This window comes from Channa argus, chromosome 12 (genome assembly GCF_033026475.1).
Source record: "Channa argus isolate prfri chromosome 12, Channa argus male v1.0, whole genome shotgun sequence".
Lineage (NCBI taxonomy): Eukaryota > Metazoa > Chordata > Actinopteri > Anabantiformes > Channidae > Channa > Channa argus.
This window is the reverse complement of record NC_090208.1, coordinates 153,598-168,001: the sequence shown is the minus strand read 5'-3', so window position 1 is coordinate 168,001 and position 14,404 is coordinate 153,598. Positions and strand designations below refer to the sequence as shown.

General features: G+C 42.1%; 2 protein-coding genes across 2 annotated transcripts; one reads left to right on the top strand and one right to left on the bottom strand.

The window, feature by feature from the left end:
- Positions 1–2,878: 2,878 nt before the first annotated feature.
- On the top strand, positions 2,879–4,872 carry LOC137137981 (scavenger receptor cysteine-rich type 1 protein M160-like). Its single transcript, XM_067524853.1, has 2 exons — positions 2,879–3,560; positions 3,683–4,872. The coding sequence occupies exons 1-2, from the start codon at positions 3,239–3,241 to the stop codon at positions 4,108–4,110; spliced, it is 750 nt and encodes a 249-aa protein (XP_067380954.1). The 5' UTR covers positions 2,879–3,238; the 3' UTR covers positions 4,111–4,872.
- A 931-nt stretch (positions 4,873–5,803) lies between these two features.
- LOC137137980 (butyrophilin-like protein 2) lies at positions 5,804–13,624 on the bottom strand. Its single transcript, XM_067524852.1, has 8 exons — positions 13,466–13,624; positions 11,495–11,836; positions 10,844–10,957; positions 10,359–10,697; positions 8,523–8,861; positions 7,954–8,292; positions 6,578–6,664; positions 5,804–6,350 (listed from the first exon to the last, which is right to left on the bottom strand). Exons 1-8 carry the CDS (start codon positions 13,524–13,526, stop codon positions 6,283–6,285), a joined length of 1,689 nt encoding a protein of 562 aa, XP_067380953.1. The 5' UTR covers positions 13,527–13,624; the 3' UTR covers positions 5,804–6,282.
- Positions 13,625–14,404: the final 780 nt, after the last annotated feature.

Below are 14,404 nucleotides of genomic sequence, written 5' to 3'. Positions count from 1 at the left end.
ATTTAAAATGTATTTGTCTGATTATTTATTCACTGAGTCACCTACCAAACGTCTGCTGTACCACCAGGACGTGTGCTGCCGCTAAGCCTTTTATCCCTAATAGGAGGTAAATCTGTGAGGACAGTATCTTCTGAGTGACAAGCAGAAGCAACACAGTTAGCTGTGAAGAAGTCGTCTTCTCCAGCTCCAATGAAAACACTATGACAAATAATGAATGTACTGTAACACTGTAGTACTGTGTACTAACCCTTCTGCTCTATCACTGGCTCTACTGCTGTCTAAGAACTGTGAGGGACACACAAACGACACAAATGTATTGTTGAACACACACTCTGGAGTGTTGGTTCAGGTCTTTTCATGGTGTTCGAACAGAAAATATAAGATCGTATGGGATCCTGAGATCACAGTAATATGTTCTGTTATCAGAGCAGAGACACAGCTCACAGCTCAGTAATGTAGAGGAGGTGCAGAACCTGTCAGCTTCATTTACACGGTTCAGAGGCTCCACTTCGAACCAGGAGGACTCTTTATTCCCCAAAGCTGTTTGTGTTTAATTTTTTTTGTTCTGTGTCTAAATGTCATATTGATTTACTCCTTTGCTACATAAAGGTTAAACTCTGACCTCTTTGTTGGACAGGAAGAAAACCCACAGAGTCTGATGAGGAGATTAAAGAAAGGATCCAATGAGAGCAGACATAGAGACAAATAAGGTCACAAGACAGTGAAGTGTGTAACAGATCACACAACCGACCAACATGGATCACACACTCGTGGTGTTTGTGTTGCTCTGGAGCTCAGGTAGGACTCAGTACATTCAGTGTCAATCCACAGAACATGTCTTTGGATCGACCGGGCTACATAATCCAAGGTTTCTGAAAACACAACTAAACCAGGAAGGTGATGCTGAAGAAGTTATTAGCATGAACTGAGTGCTGAGTGCAGCAGATGAGTACACACACAGTTTTTTTTATCATCATTAAAATAAAATGTTATTATGGACATTGATTTTTTAGCACTTGTATTTTATCAAAGCATTTAAAAAATAAACAGTTCATTTTAAATCACAGCCCTAATTAACCCGTTACCTGCTTCACACAGTACATTTCGTGTGTCCTTATACATTAGACCATAATTTAAATATTAAATTGTGATTAGAGCAGTTGTGAAATGTCCCCTGATGATTTGTTCTGTTGATGAACCTTTGTAGGACGTCCCACCGTCGCCCCGTAACAGGTACCACATTACCTGATCGAGCTCCTGTCAGTTCAAACTGTTCTGTGCTACATGAGTACAGAGACTGGTTTAGGAAAACTTGCTCTGAAGACCTGAGAGGTCTGAGAGGAAACAGGAAGTGAATGTGATGATGCAGTTCACTGTAGTACTGCGATTCAGACAAAATGTCAGGAATAAGTGACTGAGGTTAGGTGTTTCTGAAGGTTCTCTGGGAATCAAAAAGGACTGAGGTTCAGTTGTGTCTGATTTGGTCCAAAGAACAGGACTTTGGTTTGGCTCTGATTTACCTGCAGTGGATAATTAGAAAGTAACAAACTGTCAGATACATGTAGTAAAATGTTTCCTTCTGAGAAAACACTGAATCCAAAGGAAAAGAGGAGAAACTCTATAGTAAACACAAAACATACTTTATTAAGATAATTAATCATAATACTTTGTAGTGGTTCAACACACCGTGTACAGAAATACTGCACATGCACTGTGGCACTGTCACAGTCTTAGCTGTTGGAAATGTCCTACTGTCTTCACAGCACAAGCTTCTTTAACTGTTTAAACTAGCATCACTGTCCCAGTAATAGTTATAGTAGCACAAGTATCAATTACTCATACAACTTGGAGAATTATTGCAGTAAGACCTCGTCCATGCTGGCCTGTCCACAGTCCGGTCCAATCTGCCCTGCACAAAAGTTACACATTCAGCCCCCAGCTGTGAGCTCTCGTGAAGAGAGGTTTCACCTGTAGTTTTCTGTCTGAACACATCAGAACATACAAACCTTTTTAAATAATCACACGTTTCCTGTTTTCTCTCTTCAGGTCTGCAGACTGAAGAAGAAGAACCTCTGAGAGGTAAACACAACCTGAATAAAGCTGCAGAGTAACACATTCACTGCTTTACTCATTTCCCTCTGACCTGTTTTCAGATTTTGATGATGTAAAGTTAGTGGGAGGATCCAGCAGGTGTTCTGGTCACCTACAGGTGAAGCAGGAGAACTGGTGGCGTACAGTAGACGGCCACAGCTGGGACCTGAAGTCAGCAGATGAGGTCTGTAGAAAACTGGACTGTGGCTCTGTGCTTCGAGCTGTATCAAAACCTACAGCTTCATATCCACCGGGCATGTCTTTGTATGATGCGCCAGGATCCAGACTTACTGCCCCCGATATGATTGATGTGTACAGTTTGAGCATCTTCTGTTCAGGTAACACAATCAGTGCCCACAACACAAACACACTCATCCCCAGAAAAGGGGAAAACTGTTCTATCACAGCAGCCAACAGCAGGACACTGAATCTACAGTGGGTCGACTGTGTTGATGAAGTAATTCATGATCAGTGAACATGGTCTGTACCGTCCCTATTTGAGGAAAGTCAAATGCAGCATCATTGCTCTTCTGTTTGCTGCCCTGTGCTGCTGTGATCCCACCTTAAGGATGGAGCATCCACTGCACGTTAGGATTAAAATGTACAAAGTTCTCTGCATGAGACAATATAAATATTAGTCAGTGGGACTCAGGGACACACCGAAGACTTGTCTATTAAAAGGCGGTCCCTGACTTAAGACATGGTTTCTCACCTGTACACTGAGCATAATGGGATGGAAAGTTTCACTTGCAGTGTTTTCCTCTCCAGACTCTGTGAGGCTGGTGAATGGGACCAGTCTGTGTTCAGGAAGACTGGAGGTGAAGTCTGACCAGTCTAACCAGCAGTGGTCCTCAGTGTGTGAAGCTGACTTTGACCAGCAGGATGCAGCGGTGGTCTGTAAGGAGCTCGGCTGTGGGGCTCCTTCAGTCCTCCAGGGGGCGCTCTATGGAGTAGCGCAGGCTCCAATGTGGACCAGAGAGTTCCAGTGTGGAGGCCATGAGTCTGCTCTCCTGGACTGTAGAAGCTCAGACTCAGATAGAAGCAACTGCTCACTAGGCAAATCTGTTGGACTCACCTGCTCAGGTAGAAGAGGAGCTGCAGCTCTGATGAGTTTCTAGTTCAGCAAACTTCAAATCTGTATTTACTAATGACTTGTTTGTGCTCAGAACCTGATAATGTGCGGTTGGTGCGAGGATGGAGCCGCTGTGATGGTGAACTGCAGGTGAAACAACATGGAAGGTGGAGGAAGGCGATCGACCCAACGTCCGAATGGAATCTAACCACAGCAGGTCCAGTGTGTCGACACCTGGACTGTGGATCTGCTGTGTGGACTGAGAAGAGACGGGATCACACTGACAGACCTGCATGGAAGATTCCATCAGCCTGTGTCCAGTCCGAGTCTGCAATTAGGGAATGTGTATCTCCAAAGGCCGGCAAGTCCCCTGACCACCTGGAGATCACCTGCACAGGTAACAGGAGCTACGATGGTCCTTTGTACAGTCTGTTCATTAACAGTTCTCCATTTGTCCAACGTGATGTACAAACATTTAAATTCTTCACTTTCAAGTGTCATCTCCCACTGTCTTCCCAGGTTTTCTGACTCAGCCAAACATTTCTTTCTATGCCAACACTGATGGGGTTTCTGAGGCCACACAGCAGGGCTTTCAGGTGCTCCTGGGCACCACGTTCACCATCAGGTGCTCCATCCTGCCCAAGTACCCAGGAGGCTCCTTCCAACTAATGCTGACCACCTCAGCTAAGTCACAAAACTACACCCAAACATCTGTCAATCACTCTGCCCACTTCCTGTTCTCTGCTGCAGACCACACCCACCAAGGGGACTACAGGTGTGTTTTTCTCCTGTTTGTTTTCTCCCAGAGCTTCTCCTCCCAGAGCCAGACGCTCCATCTGACCGTCTCAGGTAAATCCACAGACACATGGTCCCTCACAGGGACAGGTGACAACACATTGAACATTTCAGGAAGAGTTTCCAGTTTCACTGCAAGTTTGCAGATGTGATAGGACTCATTGCCAACAAGATTGTGTTTGACAGTGTGAATCAGTCAGATTTTTTATACAGCTACATGACGGCATGAAAACATATTTGTAATAATTCCTAGAAGCTGCTGTCGAGGTCAAAGTGAATCAGTTTACCTTTGAAGGCCATGTACACAGGGGAAGACAGTGGATAAAAACACTAGAATGAATCAAAAAGATTTATATCAAGCTGAAATAACTTTTTGCTTTATCTGCACATACATGTCCTGTGTCTGTCTTAAGGACAAAATCAGAAACTGAAGACATTTACATTTGTATTTGTAGCTTATGTGCTTGTGCCCTCTGTCTTTACTTTACTTTATTACACCATTATGAGAACTTGTCTCCATACAGCTGATGTAAAAGCTTGACTCCCAAACAAACTGATTTAATAACTGAGAGTCTGTTTTAGCTTCTTTAACAGAACTGATGATCAGAGTTTTCGTGCTGATATTCATGATGTCTGGTGCTGTGCTCTTCTTCTGCTGTAAGGTACTGGACACATTACTTGTAGCTTAAGGTGAATGTCTGAGCTCAACACTTTCTCTGATGGTTGAGATCAGGCTTTTAATTTCAAAAAGCACCCTACAGAATTTTGGGGTTTGGGATGTCTCACAATATTTAATTATTTTAGGCAATATGTCGGACTGCTGAGGCATTGTAATTATACTGCAGTATCAGGAATTCGTTTTTATTTAGAGCCCACTCAATTGAAACAAGCCAGATAATTCTGCAAATATAGAGTTATTTTAGTTAGGGTGGGTATTTTATGACCTTTTCTGCTGTTACTCTGTAGAGCATCAGAGGAAGGACGCCAAGATGAGAGGACAACATCGAGACTGGAGCCCAGGAAAGAGCAGAACAGGACGTCTGGGTGGACATTTAGACAGCAAACTGAGATCACAGTGTGTTCTACAAAATTCAATCAAAATCATCTTCCTGTTGTCTGACAGGGTGGGTATGTGTCCAACAGAGCTTCCTGGTAAAGATTCAGTAAAATGTGTAACAGGAAAGATGACGGAAAACAATCATCTCACCTTTTTGTAATATACTTTTAATGTTTTCAATGTTTGAAACTTTTTTAAAAGAGGACATGGACAGAAGACCCATGCTATACTACTAATGAGAAATGTACCTTTCTGAAAATCCTGCAAAAGAACAAAAGACGCCAGATTGAATAAAGTCACAACTGTCATACACAAGAAAATAGACTTTCGTCCCGTGAAATACGACAGAGTAGGTCGTTTGTACCAGCTGCTAAAAATGACCTATTTGTGATGGTGACATCTAGCAGCAGTAATGTCCATAAGTCGTCACCTATCCACTCTCCAGGAGTCAGGTTCGGCTGCTGGACGGGTCACAAATCCTCCGACTTTCCCACAGGTGACTGGAGTTTGAGACGCTTGGTGCACGTCGTGACATGACATTAAGGAAGTATAGATTTGTGAAGCTGACCGTGACCTTTTAACAACCCTACCATCTTTATTTAGTGCCCAACCAAACCGCTGTGTGCAGAGTTTAAATCCCATAATTTTGAGCATTTGGAGCAAAAAGAGAGTGTGAAAGTGACCATTCTGTCTCTAATGTAAGCAATGGTGGTCGCAATTGTATTTGTATATGTATATTTATATGTATATGTCTGATGTACAACAACAACAAAAATCAGCTTCAAAAGTAAAACTAAAGAATTTATTGGGAATTCAGTTTTTTTTTTATCTTTAACTGTGAAATAAAATGAGTTATATGTAATACTGTAGTTGTCTGATCAGCAGCAGATGCAGAGAAACTCAACTTTTTCTGATTTAATGCTGGTTCTTGCAAAGTAACACTTAAGTTCACTGAACAGTTTGGACCAGATTGCAGTTCACTTCAGCTTTGGTTCTGTAGACCAGAAAGTGTCAAGTTACAGACCAGATTGTATCAGAGGTCCACATCTGTCTTCTGTACAAAAGATTTGGAAATAGCATTGTAATAAATCATTTGGTGTTGTTTCAGAATAGTCTGGACCATGTTAGACTTAGTTAGACCAAATGAAATGATGTCGTGTCTCTGTTTGATGTTAAGCTTCTTCACCTCCATTTTCTCTCTGATCCAAAATGAGTTTGGATCATTGGACCAAACTTATTTTTACATCATATTAGACTGAACAACAACTTATCCAACTGCCATCAATGGAGTTGAATCGGTGGAGCTGCTTCTGTTCCTGATGTCAACTGTTTCATCTGTAAACAAGAAAGAGGACAGTCAGACAAACACAATCTAAAATGGGGGACAAACAAGTAACTAGAGAAACAATCACTAACCAGGGACAATCAACATGATCGGAGACAAATGACAAAGCAGCAGCAGAGATAAAGAAACAGCCAGAGCTTAGTTTGTTTCTCCTTCCTGAATGTAGGACAAACACAGCAACAGGCAGGAAAAACAAGGACAGAAGAAGTGAACATACATATAAATCCAAGGAGCTGATGAAGTGTTGTGTTGTTCTTCTTCCCGTCGTCTTGATACAATAACTCCATAGTTGTCTTCCAGTCCTCTGCAGAGGAGACAAGCAACAAATACAAATGATACAGTGGTGCCTGGAAATTTCTCGAATTCTGCATAAATTTGATCTAAACCATGATCAGATTCTCACATGAGACACAAACATCACACCTATTCATTTATTCACTGTGGAAAATGATCAAACATTAAATATCTGTATCTGGCAAAAGTATGTGAATTGTTACACACGACAAAATGTGTGATTTGCTGATCCAACTCAGAATTCATAGCTTCATTAATGAGCACAAGTCGTCCTAGTCCAGAAAAGACAAAGCAGGTCCAGATCTTTATACTGCTAACACCCCTATTCACAGGAGGGACAGGATAAGGTGTATTAGGATGCAGGGTTTGGTCAGCACCAAAGATAAAACATTCAAACCAAAAAGGTCTAATTTGGTCTCATCAGTCCACAGAACATTCTTCCAAAAACCTACTGGTTTATTTACATGGTCTTAAACAAACTGCAGACAGGCAGCAATGGTGGAGAGTAGCAGCTTCCTCCTGCAGCTCTGCCATGTTCACCATTGTTGTTCACTGATCTCCTGATGGTCGACTTAAGATTTTAGCCGCTGCGGGAGAGATGTTTAGTTTCTAGATTTTAGCCTGAGGTTCTCCGTGACTTCCGGGACTATTTCACACCTCTGCTCTCGGTCTGATCTCTGTTGGTCTACACTACCGGGGAAAGTAAGAGTAGTGTTGAATGTTCTCCACGTTTGCATGATCTGCCTGATAGGTGACTGTTGGAGTCCAAACTCTTTTGTAACTCTTTCCATCCTGGTGAGCATCAATAACTTATCTAAGGCCTTCAGAAATAAAAAAGAAACTGTTGAGGGGGCATGGATGCAGGGACACAAACTAAAAAGATCAAACTGCAACACTTTACTGTTATATGACCAACACGGTTTGGCCTGTAGAGAAATCTCCTTTGTTGGAGCCATGGCACACTTCTACAAACCTATGTTATCAAGATCAGACTTTGACGGTATAGACCCAGACCCCGCAGACTCACCTGATTGTCATTCCATTTATTCAAACACCTGACTCTGTTTCCCTTGAAATTAACTGATAATCCTAGAGGTTCACATACTTTTAGCACACACAGATAAGTAAGACTGGATCATCTTCCATCTTTTCAGATGTTTGGTTTAGGGGCTATGACACTTTTAGGTGATTGAGTGGATGCAGTTACAGTTACCTAAAACTGCATCTGTTTGTATTGGAACTGTCCCATTTTTCAAACTTTCTGGTTCTGACTGAACTTTTTACTGGACTCTCACTGACCTTGGATGCAGAGTACAACTATTTTCTGTGCCAAGGTTTCTCCATCTGTGTAGACGGTGCAGATGTAGACGCCACCATCATCAAACTGGGGTTTTCTCAGGGTCAGACTGAGGTCTCCAGTTCCCATGGGGTCTGTCTTCATCTCTGTGCGGCCTCTGTAAACCTCGTCCTGTGTGTCTGGCTGGTTCTGGCCGTTCTGAAACAGATGGACCACCATGGGTTTGGGGTCTGAGCGTCTCCACTCCACTGTGACGTCCTCAGGCAGCTGACCTCTGGTTTGGAAGGGCAGCAGGGCAGTTTTCACCCCCTCCGTTATCTCCACCTTCTCTACCTGACAGACTGAGAGGACAGGAATAAGAAGATGAACTGCAGAGACAGACAGCAGCTGTAGCAGACGCACTGAGAGACTACAGATCTACTCTGATGTGAGTGCAAACGTTATTTAGAATTTCTAATTTTTCTTTGTGTTGTTGTTTCTTTAGTCTGTTGAGATTCATGTTGGCACCCTGTTACCGTGGCAACGTCTGTGGTTTTTATTAGATTAGTGGACAGAATGTCTCTACACTGACCTTTGACACAGAGTGCCACTCTTTTCTGTTGCAGGGTTTCTCCATCTCTGTAGACAGCGCAGATGTAGACACCTCCATCATCGACTCTGGGGTCACTCAGGGTCAGACTGAGGTCTCCAGTTTGCATTGGGTCTTTCTTCATCTCTGTGCGGCCTCTGTAAACCTCGTGCTGTTTGTCTGGCTGGGTTTGGTTGTTTTGATACACGTGGACCATCATGGGTTTAGGAACTGTGACTTTCCACTCCACCGTGACGTCCTCAGGAAGACCAGCTGTGATTTTACAGGGCAGCAGCACAGACTCCACCCCCTCTGTCACCTCCATGGTTGCTACCTGGAAGGCTGAGAAGACAGGAGACCGACAGTCAACAGTTCATTGTAGCAACATAACAAGCAGCATGGGTTTAGTGAATAGAGGACCACAGGTGATTTCTACAGGTTAAACTGCTTGTACTCTCTTCATGACAAAGAGATTTTGTTCCACATGTTTAACTTTCTCCTCTCTGTCCACTATTTATAATGTCCTGAATTGAAAAAAGGATTCAAAGCGAGCAATGTCTTCATCTCTTCCAAGTCTATAGATCTTGGAGGAGACACAGACACTCGTGAAGATGCAGAACTCTGTATGTTCTCCTGTCCTGTCCTCCTTCACTTTAACCAGGCTCAGGAGATCCAGGCTTTCAGCTGCACAAGCATTAAAAGAGAATAAACGGTCTGTAGACGAAGCTTCTATCTCTCGACTGCTGTGAGAAAAGAAAGCAGATAAACAAAGCACAGATTCAGAGTGAGATCCTGGATGGAGGAGAGCTGACAACATGACCTGTAAGGTCCACACAGAATATGAAAGTAAAACAAAGTGAACTTCTAGTTTTTTAAATAGGTCTCACTGCCAGTGTCAGTCGCAAATATTAACGTTTTAACTGATGTAAACGTTTCAAAAGAATCTTGTGTGACTTTTCGTCCCTATATTTTAAAGGGCAACTTCACCCATTTTTAACTTGTTTAGGCTGTAAATGTACAAACTTCCCTCTGACTTCTCTATATTAAAATATTTCTCTGCTTCTTGCTGAAAAACTCTTCCAGATGACATCACCCGGAGGAGTTTCTCATCATGAGGAGTTCACATGATGTCATCTGGAGGAGCTGTGGAAAAACAGGTTACAAACCTTATAGTGAGCAACAAGACGACAGGAATTGAACTGAATTATCCTCCAGGTTATGTTGTATGGAGGCATTTTGTAGCTAGAAGTAGAGAGTAGAGATATTTTGATATAGAGAAGTGAGAGGGAAGTTTAATGTCATTTATTGTATGAGCATAGTGTTTAATGAAAGCTTGGATTTTTTTAAACCTGTGTTTTACTTTTCAGTGCAGTTTTTTTTACTACCAATACTTTTCTCCAATACCAATTGAACTTTGTTTCAGCGCCAATTTTTCCTTTTTCAGTTATTAATATCCCTGTTCTGGCTCCATACGTTTGTCCTTGAGGCCAGTTGGACATTTCTGAAGTTTCATGACGTTCCTAAGATATCATGTTCACCAAACGGGGATGGGCAGACCTACCTGTGTACGACCTAAAAACCTTAACGGTCCCGGGTACGACAGAGCAGTCGTACTAATCTCTTACACCACAGACAGTTTTAGCTACATTTAATTGAGAGTATGTTTGATAAGAAGTTGCAAATGTCAGTACAGAAGTGGTCTGTCTTTAGAACTGATGCTGATTCAACATGTTTAACATGCTGCAAAGTTTCAACATGGGTCGGACTGGTGCTGTGTTGTAACTATTTAAGTCGTTTTTAGTTACTGATCAACCTTTGTGCTGGATTTACAGGACTAACCTCTGACACACAGGGCCACTTTTTTCTGCGTCAGGAACTTTCCATTCTTGTAGATGGTGCAGACGTAGACACCACGGTCATCACGGCAGGGCTTACTCAGGGTCAGACTGAGGTCTCCAACTTTCAGCAGGTCTTCCTTCATCTCTGTCCGGCCTCTGTAAGCCTCATCCTGTTTGTGAGGCTCGTTGCGGCCGTTCTGGCAAACGTGGACTGTCACAGGTTCAGAGTCTGAGCGACTCCACTTGACTCGGATATTCCCAGACAGGTTTACTGTGGGTTTAAAGGGCAGCAGGACAGATTCCACGCCCTCTGTCACCTCCACTATGCCAACCTGGAAGTCTGAGAGGAGCAGAAATCGTCTTATCTGAAAGATTTTCTGAAGAAGACTACAAGGTTCAGATGATTTGAAATGAATAAACCTGGATCAGATGGGGTCCAGGTGGTTTGGAGTGAACTACACTACCACAGTGACTGTGCAGACATACCTGCTCTCCTCTTCTTCATCCGTGTATATGCAACATACACAAACAGACAGAGGGCAGCCAGGAGAAGGAGGATGATCAGGACTAGAACCCAGGGCCAGACCGGAGGAGGACGTTCTGTAGTCAACACAAACAACGTGACAATTCAGTTCATCCAAATCACCCATGCACCATGCTGCAGACACAAAGACATTTCAAACAAGGCAGCACAAAGGGACATTTGTCTCAGACGTTATGCTGAAAACAGACGTCACTTTGGCCATGAAAAACGTGTCCTTCAGTCCATCAAAGCCCTGCAGCCTTCTAAAGACACATCACAACCGTTTCACACAGCTGTTTGCAGAGTTACCTTTTTTAAACCATATTGAAGAGGCAGGAAGCTGTGGCGGAGTAAAACCAAACCACCGGACATGTCACTTTGTCACCAATAAAAAGTCATAAGATGTTGATTAGCAGCACAGTGAACCAGGATCAGAGGAAATTCCATCAGACAGCAGGTAGAAAGTGATTGAAATACTTATATAAAATAAAATAAAAATGACACATCTGTTCCTAAGTTGTAATCAGTGTTCATCACTCTACTGTTAGAAAAACTCAAATTGATGGTATTGATACCTCTTGTGTTGACCTCTGACCTGTATCCATAGCACTGACCTCTGACCAGCAGCTGTTCTTCCGTCTGGCTCAGTAGTTCTCCCATCCTACGGACGTTGCAGGTGTAGGTGTCACTGTCACTGATGGTGGGTTTTGTCAGAGTGAGGCTGAGGTCTCCAGTCTGCAGGGCATCAGTCCTCATTGATGTCCGGTCGGTGTAACGCTGATTCTGGTCAGTGTGATCATCACCACTCGGCTGACGAACATGAACTTCTGGGTTTTTCAGTTCTTCACGGCTCCACACCACCGTGGACCTCTGGGAAACAGAGACGCTGACCTGGCACACCAGGAGGACAGACTCCTGTCCCTCATATACCTCTACACTTAAAGCATGCTGGGAAACTGAAACACACACAGACACACAAATGTCCACTTGTCTGCCTCCTGGAACAGTCCACACTCTTTGGACAGAACCCTCACAGATATCAGTCCTACATGCTGAGATGTAGGAACTGTCACTAAGTCTGTGAGGACGCAGGACAACAAAGACACAGCAGACAGACTCCTGCTGATACAGCAGGAGTCTGTCTCATATCAGTGAATGTAAATCACATATATATAGTCATACTGACTATATGAATATGAATATGAGACAAGAAATCAACATCTGGATCTGATACACAACTTTTGTTTGACCCAGCCCATTTTTAATTTGAGCAAAAGTATTGGAACAGATAGATTTAAAATAGATTAAAGTAAATAAGACTTAATATTTAGTAGCAATAACTGCATAAAGCCTGTGACCCATTGACATCACCAAAGTTTTGAATTCTTCTTTTGTGATGCTTTTCCAGGCTTCAGCCTCCTCAGCCAAAATTCATGCTTTATAGGGTTTATGTCTCTTCTTGAGAGATGTTTTCTGATGTTTTCCTTTGTTGTTTTGGGTCATTATCTTGCTGCTTAATTAACGATCTAAACAGTTTGGTTGCATCTTTCTTGAAATTGGCAGACAAAATGTTTCTGTAGACTTTTGCGTTCATTTTGCTGCTGCCATCATGTGTTACATCATCAATAAAGATTAATGAGTCCATCTCAGAAGAAGCCATGCAGCCCAAGCTACGACAGGCAAAACCCAAATCTGAAACTGAGTGTAGACATTCAGTTTGAATAATCAGTGTCATAGGACACATCTGGGCAACAAAATACACCTGTCAAACACACCTATCAGATCCAGATGTAAAAACCTGGAAATAAAAGCTGATACGTTGGTCTCATATTCATCTTTTGATGTCAAACAAAAATGTTTTCAGTCTGCAGCAAAAAAAAAAGGAATTGGCCTCACTGTTCCAATACTTTTGGAGGGGAGTGTACGCAAATATACTTCAAACTGGAGATCTCTCATTATTTAAACTATGCAACAGGAGAAAGCAGGTCTTAGAGGGAATTCAGAGGCAAGATATGGCTACTAGATCACATCAGGGTCAGTGGATGAGATGGGAAATAGGAGGAAGAAACTTAGATGAGAGAAGAGTGGGACATAAATGCAGAGCATTTTTTCATGTCACGACAATCTGAGTATACAGTATGATCCAAATATTTGCTCTTTGCTTTGGGTGGGACAAGGTGTCAAAAATGTCTCACAGAGCTCGATGAGGAGGAACTATGTTGGACTGTAGGTATGAGGGTGACAGAATCTGCCAAGATCTGCTCTGCTCTGCTGAACAGCAGCATTAACAGGTTGGGCACAGTCGAGGCTGTATGTTCACCGTCTGTCAGGATGCTCACAGAAATCTCTAAAGCACTGATTTATCACACATTTATCACATATTAGTAAAAAAACATCACTGTGATTTCACGTCTGACAGATCAATAATTGACGTGGTTTTAATGTGATCTATGATTTCTTACCAGCACATATGCAAAAAGAATGTGTGATCCTGTTTAGCTGCAGTGTTTATATAAGTCTAAATGCAGTTTTTTTCGTGTGTGAATGTTTTATCAAACAGATCAGACACAGGAAGATGATCTTACCGAACAGGAGAATCACGAACACCACAAACATCATCAAACTACAGAATCCACAGAGTTTCATGATCTGACGGTTAAAATGTTGGTTTTAGATTCACAGGAATGTTTCTGTAATTTGATCCGAACACAGTCACTTTCAACAGGAAGTCTGCTCTAAACCAAAAATGACCTTCACAATAAAAGCTTTAACCAGATAAACATCAATCCTTGTTCTTAACGTCTCTCTGGTCAAACTGAAAACCTGCCCCTTCATGACTATATTATATTATTAAGTCCCAGTTATTATTATTATTATTTTTATTAGTAGTAGTAGTAGTAGCAGTAGTAGTAGTAGTAGTAGTATTAACTATTATTATATTATTATCATATTCAAAACACAAAACATGAACTCCAAGGAACCTACTTCTAGTTAAACCTGTACAAACCACAATAAACATTTATAAAGAGAATATGTGGTTTTCACAGAAACAGCTTTGTAGCACCTGCCAGGGCGGAGAAGCTAGAAGAAGTTCAGGTTGAGAGCGAGCAGTGTTGTTTCCTTTGTCTCTCAATGTGTAAATTGTATTATTATTATTATTTTTGTGCTTTGTTTGACCAGCTCGTTGATATGAGCCTGCTGCTACTTGACCTCTGCGGTCACATTTGGTGGGACATTTTTTTTGCTTTTATGCAGTTTTTATGTGCAAATGAATAAAATAAAACTAAACTAAGCTGAAATATAATATAAAGTGGTCGGTATGAGCTTTTTAACACAATAATTCATAAGTAAAGGCTGTGAAAACTTTTTAAAACCACCTCAAAAGTGATAAAACAAATACAGACAAAAATTGTTCAAAGCAACGAGGTAATAAGGTGACGTCACAGCAGTAGATGGGGTCACACTGGTGCTTCATTAACTCTGAAGGGAGGTCGACCAGGAGGGGGCTCTGCAGTACACACAGT